Consider the following 18,312-nt stretch of genomic DNA (forward strand, 5'->3'; position numbering starts at 1 on the left):
GGGGGCTGCACAGGTGTTCCCCTTAGATGTTCCCCTTAGATGTTCCTGGTGCATGCCGTCTCTCTCCTCCTTTATAGTCCTCCTCCGCCAATCCTAACTCGGCTGCCCACACGCTGAGCACGCCGCTCTCCTCCAATCAGGAGCAAGTCCTACAGTTTATTGGTTGAACTGGAGGCAGCTGGGTAGAAGCTGTTTTCTCCTCTCCCAGCGCCATATTGTAGGAGAGCAGATGCATAGAATAAGTCTTAATTCCAGTAACTTAGTCTAGTCCGGTCTGCTCCCCACAGAAATTATTCTGTATCATGCTAAAATTGTGGTCACAGATCATTATACATTTCTTAAAACTCATAGAATGTACACTACTTACAGTGAACCCTAATTCAAACTATGGCCTTTGGTTGATAATAATGGGTGAGTGTAGGTTAATAGGATCACTGACTGTAACAGATGCACCACCCTCTGTAGTATGTGGTAAGTGGTACATGTATGGGGACAATGGTATGTGGGAACTGACTGTAATTCCTACTCAATTTTACTATGAAGTTAAGTGTGCTTTTAAAAATAGTCTATTTTAAAAATGTTGGAGAAAATTACTACACTCAGATATCTATGGTTTAATAATATTTAAGTATTTCACCAATTAATTAAGTTTCAGCAGTGGAAAAAAGAAAGATAGGAAGAAAATTTTGGGTTAAGAAAAAATTTAGACAACATATTTTAATCATCTTAAACTTGTAGGCATTTTAATATTTTAGTACTCATTTAGCGCTAACTGTCTTCAAGTACATTGTAAATTCTCCAGAGTCCCTGCTTTGTAATACAGCCTGATAATACTGTTGACACATTCAGTGTCTTTCAAGGTTCATTATTGCTGCTCCATGAGTCTGTCTTATGATTTATTGCAAAGATTAAATGAATGCTTTCACTTTTCATTCACAACTATTTAATTACTATTTTTTTTTTAAAACTGACCTTGGGGCTAATTATCATCTAAGCAAAATGGATTCTTTCTCCTTCCTACATTATCCTTCTTTCTACTATAAAACTAACATTCTGACATTATTGACTAAAAAATTTTATCAGTATTTAGACAGATTCCCTGTTCTGATCTCAGATTCTTAATAGCTTCTTAATAAGAATCCCTGAACAGTTTTAGACATAGTGAAGGTTTTGCTAATGCATTATGGGAAAGTGTTGGATTTTCCGGCCTTTTCTGTTTTCACCTTCACTGCCCCCTACTCCTGGATGGTGTCATAGACATTTACAGGTTAAATGTACCTCCATCCTCAAAATGTAGATGGAATCCCATCTTTGTGTGGTGTGTTGCCAAAACAGGTCTTTTACCCAAAAGTGAGACAGAAAATTTAATGATAGGGCATTTACAACAAGAGGCCCAGTAAATATTTAAAACATAAGAAACTATGGCAGGGAAAATTGTGACAAAAATGTAAGGAAACAGTTCTGTCTGTATCATCCTTAACTTTACTACCAATAAAATGAAGACAAAATGACTTGTCTTCATCATTGTTGTGATGGTTAAATTGGAAAATGTAAGTGAAAATTCAGTATCATAAAATACCTTATAAATGCTGACTATCATAATAATTAGTAATTTTGCCATCTTAGAGCTGTGAAAAAAATTTAGGCAGATAAATCAAAAAGAAGCAAAGTAAGAGGAAAGCACTAGCTATATGCCAGAGACTTGAATGAAAGTGAGAGCTGTGTATGTTTTAAGATCTTCTCATTCCAAATTCTTTATTATGTGTGAGTGTTTGGTAAGGTTCTCTGAAACATAAAAACAGTAAAGCCTGTGTTGAAAACCACAACAAAGAAAAAAGTCAAGAAAAGAATATGAATAATTTAATCAGATAGGATTCAAGTTTATCCCCAGTTCATTTGCCTTTTATTCTTCATTTCAGTTAGTTACATTTCCATCGGTCACCACCAAGGTTGTGCATGCACCTTGAAATGTTTACAAAAGGTTCACGACACAGGGGTTTATAATTAGGACATTTGTTATATTCAGAATCCCAGGGGAACTAATAGATTCTGGAAATAATTGATTAAGCGAGGTGAAAAAGTTTTATACAGTTTCAACTACAACAGTTTTAAAGACAAATACAAGCTTCATTTGCCACAAAACTTGCAAAAATTGATTGAAGAATATCTCTCTTATGCAAAATATACACTTTAGGATATAATTTGATTAATATTCTACTACAGAATGACATTGTTCCTTGGTCATTTAATAAAAATATACTCTCATTACCAGAATCTTATTTTTATAATATTTATAATCGAGGTAACAATGACAAAAGTCTTAAATAATAAATAATGTTGGTGATTTTCTACAAGCTGTAACAATTTTCCAGAACTAATCAAATATGCAATTCAAAATAGGTCAGTGTTGATAAGTAGACACAAAAAACTTCATAACATAATTGACAAGTTTATAATAAGTGGTTTATAACAAAACAATATAGCCAATGTTCACGGATCCAATCAACAAAGAGAAATCAGAGAAATTAAGACAGATCTATGCTACATAATATCAATGCCTTGTAATTCACTGCGCAACCTACTGCAGGCCCACAAAGAGTAATCCAAAGACATGTGGGCCTACTTGAAGCATCAGAGATGTTGATCATGGATTTGGCTTCCCTTGATGTGAGATGGTCAAAGCTGTTGACCCATGCACACCTGTTGGTATTTACAGTTGTTTCATAGACACTGGCCAGTCCACAGGCAGGCCACTCATATGGGGAGCACCAAATGAGTTCCAGCCACAGTTCTTTTATAAGCTTAAGGTGCCTTGTGAAGATGCAGGGACCTCGTCCAAGTACAACCTGGTCCCATCGGGGGGGCATTCAGCAGCAGAGCAGAAGTCTCTTTCCAGTATAGTCCTTGGTATGGCTAAATTCCACTGTCCCTTTTTCAGCAGTCAAAAATCCATGACAAATTCTGTACAACACTGCAGTCAATAACAGCAGCACCAGACAGCATATTAATTCCTTAACCACAAACTTGTGTATAATTATAACGTTCTATGTGTGGCATTATCAAAAAAACCACTGTATCTCTAAATATCAGATACATATGTCTGGATAAATACATTGCTGTACAAGATCTCTGACATGCAGATCATGCGCTAGAACTTGGAGCTATAGAATAATACATGTTTCATGGCCAATTATAAAAGTGACAATTATCTTCCTAATAAAATTTAAACATCAGGATTAGGAATTAGCCAATAATCTCTAGGATCCTGAATGACTTAGAAACAGTGTTTATCCCCCAGTTTGTATAATGGCATTTTTCTTCCCTCATACGTGCAATTCACCAGATGCACTGTTGCTACTGCATTCATAGAGATGTACAAACAGAGTTTCCCCCACTCAGACTGAGTAAGACTCCCTAGGGATTTTGTTGAAGTGTAGTGATGAATGCTGGTTGCTAGGTAGTCACAACTGATTCTGCAGCAAGCAACCAAGTGCAGTGGTGAAATTGCTGCTTAAATCGTGCTTATCAAAAAGATTCACAGTGCCAATTAACATAGGTAGTCTATAGGGCATCTTTATTATACATAAATCAGAGAGGCTGCTCCATTTAGGAAAGAAGGCAAGGGGTGGGGGCAGGCTGAGGCAACCCAGTATTAACATCAAAAACACTTTATCAAGGCATTTCTGTGCTTCATGGAGACAGATGGCATTTACAGTTAAGACAGGGAGCTAAGACAGATAGACAGAAACAACACACAGAACAAAGCACCTCATTAAACATTGCCTAAAAATCTGATTAATCCCTTGATTCAGAAATTTAAGGCTAGTCAAAATATCTTCCATTGAACACCAATGATCTTCTATGTTTGCACAAAAATTAATAAATAAAAATAAAGGAAGAGGATACAAAAAGACACGGGAGTTTTGGGTGATATTTGGCACTCTGCTTCTGAAAATGATGACCAATCCTTGGGTTTAAAACAAGATGACTCCAGTACCAGGCAATGATTCCTGGCTAAACAATGCAGGCCTGACTGGTAGTTACCTTTCGCTCATGTTTTGTGCCTTCCCCAAGTCACTAAGTAAGAGATCTGGCCTCAGCTTGCATGTAACCAGTAATGACAACCTCTTTGTAGTTATCTGTGTGCAAACAACCAGAGACATGCAGAACTCCAATACAGCATGTTTGAAGAAAAAGAAATCAACATAGAAATTAAACTATTTGAAACAAATATTTCTTTCAAAGAATAAGGAAGAAAAGGTCAGGGAGAAACTTGCCCTCCCTGCCCACCATTCAACATGCAGAACAGTCGACCAGCACTCTCATCTCAGCAGGATGGTTTGATGCAAGTACACATATCCCGAGCCATCCGTGGTCCCCGGACTCCGCAACACTGCTTTCAGGTGATAGAGACAAGATGGCCTATGCAAATGAGCAGACCACAGTCATGTCGTGTACAATCAAGATAGGATCCCAGACATCTTCAGAATGGTTTAGAGTCACAAGAAATGAAGTTCCAATGAAGTGGTTGGCATTTGGAAGCACACTGGTTTAATTACATCTCCCTGAAGATATGTTTATTTATTAAGATACTGGCCAATATATGACACTATCTGTCATCTTATTGCAAAGGAGATCAGGGCAATAAATATGAAGAAGTAGTAGCACTATTTTAGATAATCTTTAAAGCCAGGATAAGATCCATTAGCTACCCAAGTGGCATTTCTGATTTCAAATAGTTGCATCATGCAGGACTTATACTATTTTAATGGAGCCTGGAGTAAGTCTACTTTTAATTATTTCCATTATGGGATAAACAGTACTTGAATTAATGCAATTTAGCCAAATGGTGCAGTTTGGTTTACAAAATAGATGGGATGGGAGATCGAGAGCGCCTCAGAGGACAAGGAGAGTTGTAAGGTGATGTTACTGGAGAGAGCCTCAGAGCATTGCCTGCCAAGCCCGCTATGTTGTTTAGGCTTCGGGATTTTTCATATCCTTTTATGAAAAAATGCACAGATGTCAGTTGAATTCAACCAGAAAACAGACAAAGACAAACAATACCACACAGGATAATAAAAACTGCTATTTTTGATCTCAAAGAAGATTTGTTTACAAAGAATTCAATATTGATACAACTTATAACTCAAAAAATGAAATTGACTCTGTCACTCCCTAAAGTTTAAAGTAGCTATCACAAATTATATTTTCAATATTTCAAGATATATTCTTTCCCAGACTTATTCATTTTGGCATATAGACTACTAGAACTCTTAAAATTAGGCAAAGCAAATTAAGTAAGCTGTAAACTTGGCCAATATTGAAAAATTTTAGAATGTGCTCCTGAGAATAAAAGAAATAAGCTGCATATTTTCCTTTTTTAAATTTGGTTAAGCATACTAAACTTTAAGTGAACAACTTTTTTTCTTAGAATATTTAATCTTCCAGCTTTATTCTTTATTTTTATTTATTTATTTATTTTTTACAGGCAGAGTTACACAGTAAGAGAGAGACAGAGAGAAAGGTCTTCTTTTTCTGTTGGTTCAAATGGCCGCTACAGCCAGCGCGCTGCGGCCAAACCGAAGCCAGGAGCCAGGTGCTTCCTCCTGGTCTCCCATGGGGTGCAGGGCCCAAGCACCTGGGCCATCCTCCACTGCCTTCCCGAGCCACAGCAGAGAGCTGGCCTGGAAGATGAGCAACCGGGACAGAATCCGGCGCCCCAACCGGGACTAGAACCCAGTGTGCCGGCGCCACAGGCGGAGGATTACCCTAGTGAGCTGCGGCGCCGGCCTTCTTTATCCTTTATTCTTGAATAATGACAATGGATGCCATTATCCAGGTGATGTAGAATGTCATATTTCTACTACCTTGGAAAAAATGCAAAGAACTATGAAAGAATGAATATAAATTTAATCATAATTCCAGTGCAATAAAGTCTGTATTTCAGTACAAGATGCTTCAGCTAAATTCCTCCCCTTACTCTTCTTTCATAAAATGAGAAAAATCTTGTCTCAGTTCACCTTCTATTTCTATTATTTTGCATTCTACGTCTTTTGTTCATGATGGCAATGAACTTATAGAATAAAAGGTTCTCTCACAAATTTTAGCCCAATAGGTTTACTTTGCCGAACAAACAATACCTACCAAGATCACCTTGGGGAGGATTAATATATTCATATAATTTTAATTACAAGCCATTAGAGGTTAATTGAGGTAGGGAGAACTGAGTGTTAATAATGAAATGAAATGTCTCAAAAGTAGGCCATTGTCTAAAACAATAATCATATTACATAGCTATGGAAATGAATGTTCTGATAGTTCCATGAAAAAAAAACTCTTAAAGAACAGGAAAATTAAAATCTCTTTGGATAACCAAAATTGAGCAAGTAGGTTCCCATGTGTGTATATAATCGTTGGGCCAGAATTGTATTTAATAATTGAGGAAGGAAGAAATGGGTCTTCTCTTTTACTTCATGTTCCTTCGAGCTACTTCTTTAAATCTATCTTTTCTTAGAACTTCCAGGGAAGAAGCTATCGCTATTTCTTCTCCTTTCACTGAAGTGGAAAATTGACTTATCTAATTATTTGATTTATGAGAGGCCAAGGCAGTTATGGATATGCATTGCAAAATAGCTCTATTTCAGAGTAAAACTAGACTGGAAAGGGAAGAGGAATAAGTAACACCTCCTCCTTTCATATAAAAATTTTCAGAAAACTGGAAGTCTTCTTTAACAAATGAAAACTTACGCCATAGTTAATAAAACTATGATAAAGTTCTTTAGAATATAATTTATGCTAATTAAAGAATTATCTTAAAAAAGAGATATTTCCCAATGTTTTGTTAGTTTTGTGAAGTACGAAAGATGGCTGTGATATGTATTCATTCTGTACCAATAGATGATGCAATAGATAACAGGGGGATGTCTTAAATAATTTTTTTAAATTGCAAGTAATTTATCATTTCTTAAGGACTTTAATGTGCCTGGAGGGTTCATTATTGCTGCTCCTCTGTAAAGTGTCTGAAATAACACCTTAAGGAATTGTACAAACAGTAATTTGTTCTAAGCAGTAGAAGTTGACTGTGTAACATGAAAATGTAAATTAGACTTTAAACATTGATTGACTTTGATTAAAGGGAAACTGGTGAATATGCATGAACCAAAAGGGTTGTTAATACCTACAAATCATTGCTCCACCAATTTATAACTTTGTCCCCCACAACCTCCAATCTCAATATAGGATTTCCAGGAAGCTAAATATCTATTTGACAGCTTTATAATAATTCTATCAGCAACATATAATTCTTGATTAGAGTCATACATGTTAGTTATTTATCTAGATAATAGTTAATATAAAAATTGTCCATTCTGTTTATAGGTCCTTTTATTTTTAATGGTAGTAATTTCAGTATTGATCTAAGAAAACTTACTAATTCAGCAAGAAGTATTTAATTAGTAAAATTATATGTGATTCATATATCTTTATTTTTTATTTTAAATGTTCACTTCTAACTAAAGGTTTTGACACAATGTTTTGCTTAATCAAGCTTTACTGGAGTGGCTAGAAATATCTTTCATTAGCATAAGCAATACTGAACCTAATTTGAACCAACATTTAAATATATAACATGAATTTTATTTAGTACTTAAGAACATGTACTTATTTGAGACAATATTGAAGCTGACTGTCCATGATCTACCCATGGGTATATTTAAGTTTTGTCATATAGTCTCCTTAAAACTACCATACAGGGGCCAGTGCTATGGCATAGTGGGTAAAGCCGCCACCTGCAGTGCCGGCATCCCATACTCGCAACGGTTAGAACACAGCTGCTCCACTTCCCATCCAGCTATGGGATGGGAAAGCAGTGCAAAATGGTCCAAGTCCTTGGACCTCTGCACCAGTATGGGAGACCCAGAAGAAGCTCCTGGCTAATGGCTTTGAATCAGCACAGCTCCGGTCGTTGCCGCCAACTGGGAAGTGAACCAGCGGATAGAAGACCTCTTTCTCTCTCTCTGCCTCTCCTTCTCTCTCTGTGTAACTCTTTCAAATAAATAAATAAATAAATCTTAAAAAAAAAAAAAACTACTCTACAAATCCTCTCTGTGTGTCTCTCTCTCACCGTCTGTAACTCTACCTCTCAAATAAGTAAATAAAAATCTTAAAAAAAATCTACTGTACAAATAAAAACATTGGTTCTAAGTATTGGGAGTTCACTCTCTTAGGGAACCCTTACATTTCCTTCATGTATGTCCAATCAAATTCTTATTTTTAGCTAATAACTAACCATTGAATGGGAATCCAGTAATTTCTTTACATTTATATGACTATGGTAGGGAGTATATTTAGAACTCTAAAATGAAGTCATTAGAGAAATCAACGTGAAAGGTAAATGAAAGGATCATATGGAAAAATAGATGTCAAACTAGAAGTAAAAAGAGAAAAACCTTTAACCAACATAAACGGAAACAGGAGAAGTGAATGAATTCTAGCTAGACAAGATGACACACTAAAGAGATTAAACAAGTTTATCTAGAAATATTACCAGAGAAGAAAACACATATCTACTAATGAATAAAGCAAGAATTAAAAAGAGTTGATTCTGTGAGAAATGACAAAGAATTAAAAGCTCATGGATAAGTTTTCTAAGATGTTTCCATTGATGAAGAGAATTTATATTTGTGAAATAATAATAAATATATAACTTTTGTGAACACTAAATATCTTATTAATTACTTTGCTTATACAACTGCAATTTTAGAATAAACCTTTATATTTACACAATGACTTATAATTTGAAAAGCCTTTCCTCATCCATGATTTCCTTTGACAGTTTAAAATTCAAAATATTGCATAACAGAAGAAAAATATTCTAATAAGTACCTTAGTCATATAATTTTGCAATAAATATTACAAGTGATACTTTATTGGATGATGCTCAAAACATATTTAAATGTAAGCACATATACATATATATGTGTATATAGTAAGGTAAAATATACAATGCAATTAGAAAGTATGTTCTACATAAGGTATTATTAGTTTGGTATTATTGTTATGATTTAATGTGTGTATTTGTACATATATTTTCTCAGATACTGTAATAGAGTATTCACTATCTTCATAAAATCTTTAAATTTTTTCTAGTGCATATGTATATGTGTAAATATAAAACAGTAAACAATAAAATTATTTCAGATAATTGAATCACATTAGTACAATCAACAAATGCTGACAGTGAAAAGAACTGGAATGCAGAAGTATTCAAAATATTGCTCACTGAAGATTCTCTTGCCTTCTCTTTTGAGTTTCAAAGGCATAGAAGCCCAGAACAATATAAAGTGATTAGAAAAATTGAAAGAAATGTACAGCATGTGTAATGAAATGTTTCATTTTTGGAGTAAAATGATAAAGAATTAAATGGGTAGGAACTGTAATGAATAACAAATAAGCATGGTGGTTTTAAAATGCAATTGAATCAATGCCAAAGTTCAGGAGAGTCTTTTCATTCAAACTTGGCCAATTAATATAATAAATCATTATAGTTCTTTTATATTCGGGGAATAAAGGAGATACATAAGGCAATAAAGAAACTGAAGTTATGGAAGATGGAGATAAGGAAAGAATGGATCAGTATTTTTTTTTTAGAAAAGTGGGTTATAATGATCACAAAACCATTCTTAAAGACAAGATAAATAACTCCAATTGTCTTTATGTCTGTAGAGTTTGCCAAAAAAGGAAAACCAACAAGGAATCCTTACAGATATTAGTACAATTGAAGGAAAAGGAACCAGGTAATGAAGTAGAGCTATAACATTTTGTTTTCTTCCTTAACAAAGACACCTGGCCTTCAATTTTCATTCACTCAACATGTATTTAACACATCTTAAAATCGTCTATGTGTCTAGCTCTATGCAGTGTCTGTAGAAAAATGGCAGTAAACAAAATTATTTTCATTGGTCTTGAAAATAACTTCCAGAAGTGCATTTTGTAAATACATAAATAGTATTTTAAGTTATTAAATATACTGTTCAATGTAGCTGAAAATCTTGTACATTCACAACCTTGTGATACTCAAATAAACCACTGGAAAAAACTGCCTAAGTATAGGAAAAATAGACAATTAGAATGTTTAATGCCTTATTTTGAAAAAAATAATTGTTCTATATCATTAATTAATCATCAAATATATGCATAGAGCCACCCACTGAGTTTTATTTGTTGCAGTAAAAAAGATAATTTTTAAAGACTGCCAAATATATACTAAAATAATTGAATGAGTGATAAATATTTATGTATTCCATTACAGTTCTGTCCATAGACAAATGACAAATAAAAAAGAAAGAAGGATGTAACTCATTTAAGAAATGACAATAAAGTACACTGTTATGATATGTATTCTTAAATATTTATAATGAAAGATGTGATGGAGAGAGGAAAAGAGCACTATACGCAGGCTTTTCTAGAAAATGATGAACAAACATTGTACAGCACTCCATGTATTTCAAACACTTAATTGCTAAGTCACCTGTTAAGTTCCGGTTAAATGTATGCCTACCTTTCCTGATCCCTCCATCAGAAGCACACGTGTAATCACCTGTCGTCAGTAGGAAACATGTTTCCCCTCTTCTGTTTTTGTCTCTGGTACTAGAGCGTCTGATGGGGAGCCTTTCTGGGGGTGATAATGGCGGCTCACTTCCTGTACTGTCGTCACCTGATAACACTGGTCACAGCACCATGCCCATTGACAGACAGTAATGGACGCGGAAATGAGACAGTACAAAGAGTTTACACCGATGCCGTAGTCCAATCACTCAATATACAAAACACAATAATCACAATAAGAAAAAGAATTCTCATCACTCATCACAAAACTTGATGTATTGATGCATAATGGAAATGTATTGGAAAGGGAATGTTCTTTCAGAATTTTTAATTCCTGTATGGCCTTTTTTGTCTTTTAAGAAACTGGCTTTCACAGAAATGAGATGAACACAAAATAATTATGATACTGAAGCAGCACATAAATTTTATATTATAATGTTTACATAGTTTTAGTTATTGTGACTAGAAGTCTTTAGAAGTGGAAACTTTCTAAGGAAAAGATAAATCAAATGTATTTTTGCAGGTCTTTAAGAGACACACTTTTGTTATTTTCTGAAGTACTATTTTTCCTAAAAATTTTATGAAGATAACAGCAAAGCACACAAATGTTTGTCCATGTCCTCCACTTTTACTGGTAAAATACTTTTGAGCATACAATGGAACAAGATCAACTTCTCCAAATGCCCTTGGAATAACTATTTGTTTACTTCTGTAGGCTTGCCAAAGACCTTCACTTCCTTTCAGCCTAGAAACCAGCTTGTCATTACAGTTTTTACCCAAGATCAGAGTGTCCTCCTTTTCCATGTCCTTCTTCAGGGCTCTGCACAGATAATCTTAGAAGTCTGATGAAAGTCCACCTTTCCTAAATATATTCTTAACCGTTTTCAGATATACCAGCTGTCTTCAAAAGGTTCATAGAAAATGTGTTATGAAAAAAATTATGCATGGATTTTAATTTTTTGAATCAAAACAAACTTTCAATTTCATTTTTCATGAACTTTTAAAAGTTCCCTTGTCTATTGACAGAATTTGCAGAGCAATTTACTATGAACATAAGGACTGGAAAAGCAAATTTTAAACAGCAGCTAATTCTAATAGTATCTTTTTTTCCATTTACCTCCTAAAAGTTTCTGAAAGCTAAGAGGGAAACTCTGAAAATTTCACTTTCTTTTGTTGTTTGCTTGCTTACTTTGCTAATTAATGTCATTTCTAAACAACTCAGAATTATTCACATGATCTCATCATAAATCATTGTTCTACAAGAGAAAGATGAAAGGTATATATAAGCTACAGGAACTATATATACCTTAAATTTTCATAGTAGAATGTAAGCCAGTTAAATTGAATAAATATTTCACCTGTATCAAACATAATAGACTAGAGATGACTCTACTATCATTTGGCAAACTGAATACCAATTTATAGTCAATCCTATGACAATGGAAGGGAGCAGGGGTTCAATGAATCTCAAGCAGTAATTTATCCAAAATTCTATTCTCTGTAATAAGACAGAGCTCAATGAATAATGTACAAAAAGGGGAACATGCAGAGAAATTCAACTCTGGCAAAAACAGATCATCTATCCTTTGATTAATGTTGGTTTGTTTTTATTATGGCCATCTGGTTTCACCTAAGCGGTTATATTGAGACACCTAACTAAGTTAAGAACAATGAAGAATATAATCAATGCCCTAGAAGGTTACTAGGGAAGAGCTTTGTTATTAAAATTATTATCTTCCATATCACCTCTTTGGTGTTCAGGCCTTGGAAACGTAAGCATCCATTCTTTTTAAATAACTGTTTCTTGTGAATTAGGTTGAGATGCATGGCACCATGTGGCAGAGGTGAAACTGAGACAAACACACCAACCCAAACAATATGGAGATCAACATTTTGAGGGTGAAGGATGGAAAACGACCATTATTATACCATCACATCGTGCAAGGAAACAAAGAAACATTGGCACAAAAGTAACAAACAGGCAAAAGAAAATATTGGCACCATCAGCAAAAGGCATTCCCACTAAAGCAGGAAAACTCTATAGACCAGCTATGCAGACCTCTATTTGGGGTTTGTTTAAAAAAAAAAAAAAACTAGTCTAGCTATCTATAAGCCTGACATAAGTACATATTTTATGAAGGGATAGGAACGAAAACTCATGAACATTTGCTGAAAATGAAAATGACTGCCTTCTGCCTAAGGGACATACTGGTCTATAAAGTATTTAACAACATGCATTTGAAATTGTGCCTTACCTGATCTGTTATGTTCCAGAAGTCGATTGTCTTTGCCCAGACATGTGTCACCCTGTGTGCTATTGCAGGCCATGTTTAATTCTGTCTTGCAAAAAGTAGGTGAGCTTGCCTGAGGAGCAGGAGGGATGTGCTTCTTTCTTTTCCTTGGTAGTTTCTGCTTCGCCATTGCCAAGGAGTAGTACATTCCAAAATTGTTGACAATGACAGGCACCGGCATGGCTATTGTCAGTACTCCAGCCAGAGCACATAGGGCTCCCACCAGCATCCCTGACCATGTTTGGGGATACATATCCCCGTATCCCAGGGTAGTCATGGTGACCACAGCCCACCAGAACCCAATGGGAATGTTTTTGAATTGCGTGTGCTCACTAGCTGAAGGGTCATTAGGTTGAGCTCCTACTCTCTCAGCATAATAGATCATAGTAGCAAATATCAAAACTCCTAGGGCCAAGAAGATTATCAGCAGCAAAAATTCATTAGTACTAGCTCGCAGAGTGTGTCCGAGCACCCTCAGACCTACAAAATGACGAGTGAGCTTGAAGATTCTCAGGATTCTCACAAACCTTACAACCCTGAGGAAGCCAAGCACATCTTTAGCAGCTTTGGATGACAGCCCACTGAGTCCCACCTCTAAGTAGAATGGTAGGATGGCCACAAAGTCAATGATATTCAAAAGATTTTTGATGAATTCAAGTTTATTGGGTGAAAAAACAATACGGACTAAAAATTCAAAAGTGAACCACACCACACATACTCCTTCTATGTATGTCAAGGCAGGATCCGTTTCAATTTCATACTGTAGAATGACATTTGAGCCATTGATGACTGGTTCTGTCTTGTTCTTAACAATATTGAAAGCTTCATGTGTCTCCAGGCAAAAGGTTGTGATTGAAACCAGGATGAAGAATAAAGAAGCAAAAGCAATAAACTGTGAAGAAAAAATAAAAAAAGAAGAGTGATCTGACACATTTTTATCCAACTCTAAGAGCATCAATCCCTGTAAATGAAAAAGAACAATGCATATTTGGAAATTTCATATGAGATGTTACTCAAGTTTAAAAAACCAATGTGTATGTAACCTTAATTAGATTGAACACAGTGTCATTCAAGTTCTACTTTCAATTCATATAGACCCAAAGTCTTGCTTTATGTTGAAAATATTTTTTGCTTCATATATATAAAAAAGTAAAATCTATGAAGAGAGCATAAAAATCACTTCAAAAATATTTAGATGACAATGGACTAGAAACATATTTAGACAATGACTCCAGACATTGTTTATAATTCTAGAACTCTTTATGTTTCAGATCAAGTTCTCCACCTATAATATAGGGTATATTACACACTGATAGAAATTGTCAAGCCATCCATATTTAACTATAGGTTTTTTAATGTATAATCAAAATGCTCAGAATATATCATGAGGTATGAGAATGAGAAAGACTTTTGTGATATGTGGCATCATTTAAATTTGATAAATTTAAGGTGGAGACTTGTCCAAAACAGAAAACCTGGGCAGGGAAATAGATAATACAACTGAAATGAGAAAAAGTGAGTTAATAAACAAATTAAAAGTTGATTTTCTTTCTCTACTAAAAAGAAAGTCAAATCTTAGAAAAACATATTCTAAAATTGTAGTTTATATTTAATTCAACTTCTTATTTCTGTGGTCCATAATATATGAATACACACACACCTAACACAGAATAATAAGAACTCTCATTTATATAGTTTTTATTGGAAGTACACTGTCTTGAAAGAAATTTATATAATTAACTCATATTAATCCCTATAACAACACTAGTGCCATACCATTTTACAATTCAGGGGAGTCATGCACAGAGAAGTTAAACCACTTTTCAAAGATCATAATATCAAAGACACTAAATTCTCCAAATTCTGCCCCCTTAACTCACCAAATTCTGGAATGTAGATAAAAATGTGTTGAAAACCATTTATTCAGGTTGCATCACATACTTAATATTAGAGGTCTTAAAACTTGCAACCCAGATTTTTGAGTAAATGGAACTGTTGCAGTCAGTGCCAGAAGCTTTCGAAAAAGCTGGCAGATTCCTCGTGTTCTATGATAATACTATCAGATTTAGCTTACTAACTGAGTACCAGCAGACTCTTCCTTGATCATCCAAACAAATGAACTAGTCAGGAGAAGGAGCTTGTCAGTAAAACAAACAGAAGTCCTTAATTGAAAATAATAGGGTATATCCCAAACCCAAAGTTGTCCCCTAACCTCTACTTTTCTAGCATAGCCCTGAGAAGAGCAGAGCCAACTTCAACAAGAGAGTTAAGCCACTTCCTTTCTTATCTGATTGAGTTTCAATCCACAATACCTCAGTCTTATGACATCATAAGGCATATCATTTTCATGGTATTGACTTACTTTCTCATGTACATCTTCAAGTTGCACTTGGTTTTGGCATTAACATTAGCTTTTGTGGACATATTGTGAGATATTAGTCTTTTTCACTCAGGTTTCACTTTGTATAAGTGAATATACAATACTCTTTAAATCAACTATTTGAGGTAACGCTAAGACTAAGACGATACCTTTTAGAAAGAACCAAATATTTGATTCTATAGACTTGAGAGTAATGTTTATTTCTGATTCTACCTAAAACTATTGCCAATATGAACATATTGACCCCTCCAACCCACCACCCATATTCCCTAATCCCATTTCAGGCCAAGTGTCAAAAGTATGAGTGTACACTGCTATCTATAAGACAAATAAAGATCATAAGACAGTTAAACTGTACTTTTATTTTATTCTTCTAATGTTCCTTAGTCATCATTTTTCAGTTAACTTTGCCATCTCAAACTCTTAACATTTACAGTATAGTTAGTTATGTGAGAATTCTAAATATCTTGCTTTTTCAAAATTATTCTTAGTGTACCTGACCACCTTCATAGAACAAAATGTTTTGCAGTACACTTTGATGATTGTGCATCTAGTACACTGAGACCCTTCCCATCAAATACTTTCATATCCTTCCTTCATTCATTCAACAAATATGCATTAAGTGCCTCTCTATGACAGGTCACAGGGCTGGGTTCTTAACAGCAGTTAACAAAACACAATCCCTGCCTTTGAGGAACTGATAGTTTTTCTAGGAATACAGACATGCAATAATTAATTACAAAAAATATATGATTTCAATTGTGATAAATGCAATGAAGAAAAAAACGGTATGCTGGGGCCAGCGCCATGGCTCACTTGGTTAATCCTCTGCCTGCAGCACCGGCATCCCATACGGGTGCCGGGTTCTGTCCTGGTTGCTTCTCTTCCAGGCCAGCTCTCTGCTGTGGCCAGGGAGTGCAGTGGAGGATGGCCCAAGTGCTTGGGCCCTGCACCTGCATGGGAGACCAGGAGAAGCACCTGGCTCCTGGCTTCAGATTGGCGCAGTGCGCCAGCTGTAGTGGCCATTTCAGGGGTGAACCAACGGAAGGAAGACCTTTCTCTTTCTCACTAACTCTATCTGTCAAATAAATTTAAAAAAAAGAAAAATACTTTATGCTTTGAACAGATAAAAAATGGGTTGTGTTTGGATTGAAGGATCATAGCAGCTTCTGACAATGTGAACAGGCTGTGTACCCCTGAGTAGGAAGCTTTAACTAAAATATCTGGGCTTTTTGATCACCCATTCTCAACTGATGCCTTAACTCTCACACAACAGAGGCAGCAGGTTTTCCAAACACCTTCTGTTGCACAAATCACAATGTATAAATCCCAGTCTGGCATGATAAACTTACTTTTTAAAGGTGAATGCCTTTTATGAGGGAATTGTAAAAAAAAAAAAAAATTACCTAGGTGTTCAAAAGGGGCCATCAGGTGGCCTGAAAACTGTTCTGTTACTGGTAGTTCTCCAAGGGTCTGGTGCCCTACTGGAAGACTCAGAATTCATTTGTCTTCAATTATTGCATCAGCCCCATTGTTTGAGATGATGTAAAAATAGAAAACATATATATTGAAGTGATTTATAAATTAAAGCACTAGGAAATGTTAGAAATCATTCTGTACATTTTAGTGTACTTTTAAAAAGATATACATTAACTCAATATGAGCTACTACAACCTAAAGTTTGTGTTCATTAAATGAGTTATTATGTTGTCAGGAAAAGGTCAACAGAGTCTTCAGACACCATACTTTGGTGTTTGGAATAAAAGGACATGAATCATCTTGTACTTGGAAACCGGCTAAATTACCCACCAGTATTCCTAGAAGAGGAATGTGGGTATAAAGATCATTTTCATTAGAATACACCCGGGGAGCTTAACCGAGTCAGAATTGTTTATCCCAGTGTAAGACTTCAGACACAGACTCTCCTGAGCTGTACTTTGGAAGTCTGCATTTAGCAACCTTCTTAGGTGATTTTTACACATACTGAAGTTTAAAAAATTAAAATTCTTGAGTGCTTTGTTTTAGCACATTGTTAATACTCACAAGTTATCAAATACATTGGAGCAGATTTCAAATGCAAGGATTTGTAGATCCTGGATAAAACCTTCCTAAAATTTTAATAATAACAGTTTACTACATCCAAAGTAATGTGTGTGTGTGTGTGTGTGTGTGTGGTATGTGTATTAATGTAATTCTGGCTTATAGACACTTGTGAGCACACAAAGTATCTGGACAGTCTGTAAACACAACCTTAAGACCAAATATTTGGAAACCAAAAGTTGTATGTTTTTGTCAAGTCATTTGGTATTAGTATTTTTCAACCTATAATAATAGTATTCTTTAAAGACACACATCATGGTTTTGTGTTTGTATTTTATTTTTTGCTATCTTTATAGTTCTGTGTATCTTTAGCTTTTAAATACTTCGTGTATGGCTGGTGCCTTGGCTCACTTGGCTAATCCTCCGCCTACAGCGCTGGCACCCTGGGTTCTAGTCCCAGTTGGGGCGCCGGATTCTGTCCCGGTTGCTTCTCTTCCAGTCCAGCTCTTTGCTGTGGCCCGGGAAGGCAGTGGAGGATGGCCCAAGTTCTTGGGCCCTGCACCCACATGGGAGACCAGGAGGAAGCACCTGGCTCCTGGCTTCAGATCGGCGCAGCGTGCCAGCAGTAGCGGCCATTTGGGGGGTGAACCAACGGAAGGAAGACCTTTCTCTCTGTCTCTCTTTCTCTCTCACTGTCTAACTCTGCCTGTCCAAATAAATAAATAAATAAATACTTTGTATAAGGGCCGGCACTGTGGTGTAGCTGGTAAAGCTGCCGCTTGCAGTGCCAGCATCACATATGGACACCGGTTCAGGTCCTGCCTGCTGCACTTCTGATCCAGCTCTCTGCTCTGGCCTAGGAAAACAGTACAAGATGGCCCAAGTCCTTGAGCCCCTGCACCCATGTAGAAGACATGGAAGAAACTCCAGGATCCTGGCTTTAGATCGGCACAGCTTCGGCCATTACAGTCAAATGGGGAGTAAACCAGCAGATGG

General features: G+C 35.7%; 1 protein-coding gene across 11 annotated transcripts in view; it reads right to left on the reverse strand.

The window, feature by feature from the left end:
- Positions 1-1,845: 1,845 nt before the first annotated feature.
- Positions 1,846-18,312, reverse strand: part of KCNC2 (potassium voltage-gated channel subfamily C member 2) — a 197,289-nt gene continuing 180,822 nt past the window's right edge. For 2 of the 11 annotated variants that reach the window (XM_008256795.4, XM_002711340.5), the window contains exons 3-5: positions 12,861-13,788; positions 10,559-10,723; positions 1,846-4,998 (exon numbers count right to left, since the gene is read on the reverse strand). In XM_008256795.4, coding sequence (XP_008255017.2) covers positions 4,862-4,998; positions 10,559-10,723; positions 12,861-13,788 — 1,230 coding nt within the window. In that variant the 3' untranslated portion in view covers positions 1,846-4,861. Of the gene's footprint in view, positions 4,999-10,558; positions 10,724-12,351; positions 12,456-12,860; positions 13,789-18,312 lie in introns of all 11 variants that reach the window. The other 9 variants (XM_051845684.2, XM_008256800.4, XM_008256799.4 and 6 more) reach the window with 9 other exon arrangements.

This window comes from Oryctolagus cuniculus, chromosome 11, assembly GCF_964237555.1.
Source record: "Oryctolagus cuniculus chromosome 11, mOryCun1.1, whole genome shotgun sequence".
In the NCBI taxonomy this organism is placed as follows: Eukaryota; Metazoa; Chordata; class Mammalia; order Lagomorpha; family Leporidae; genus Oryctolagus; species Oryctolagus cuniculus.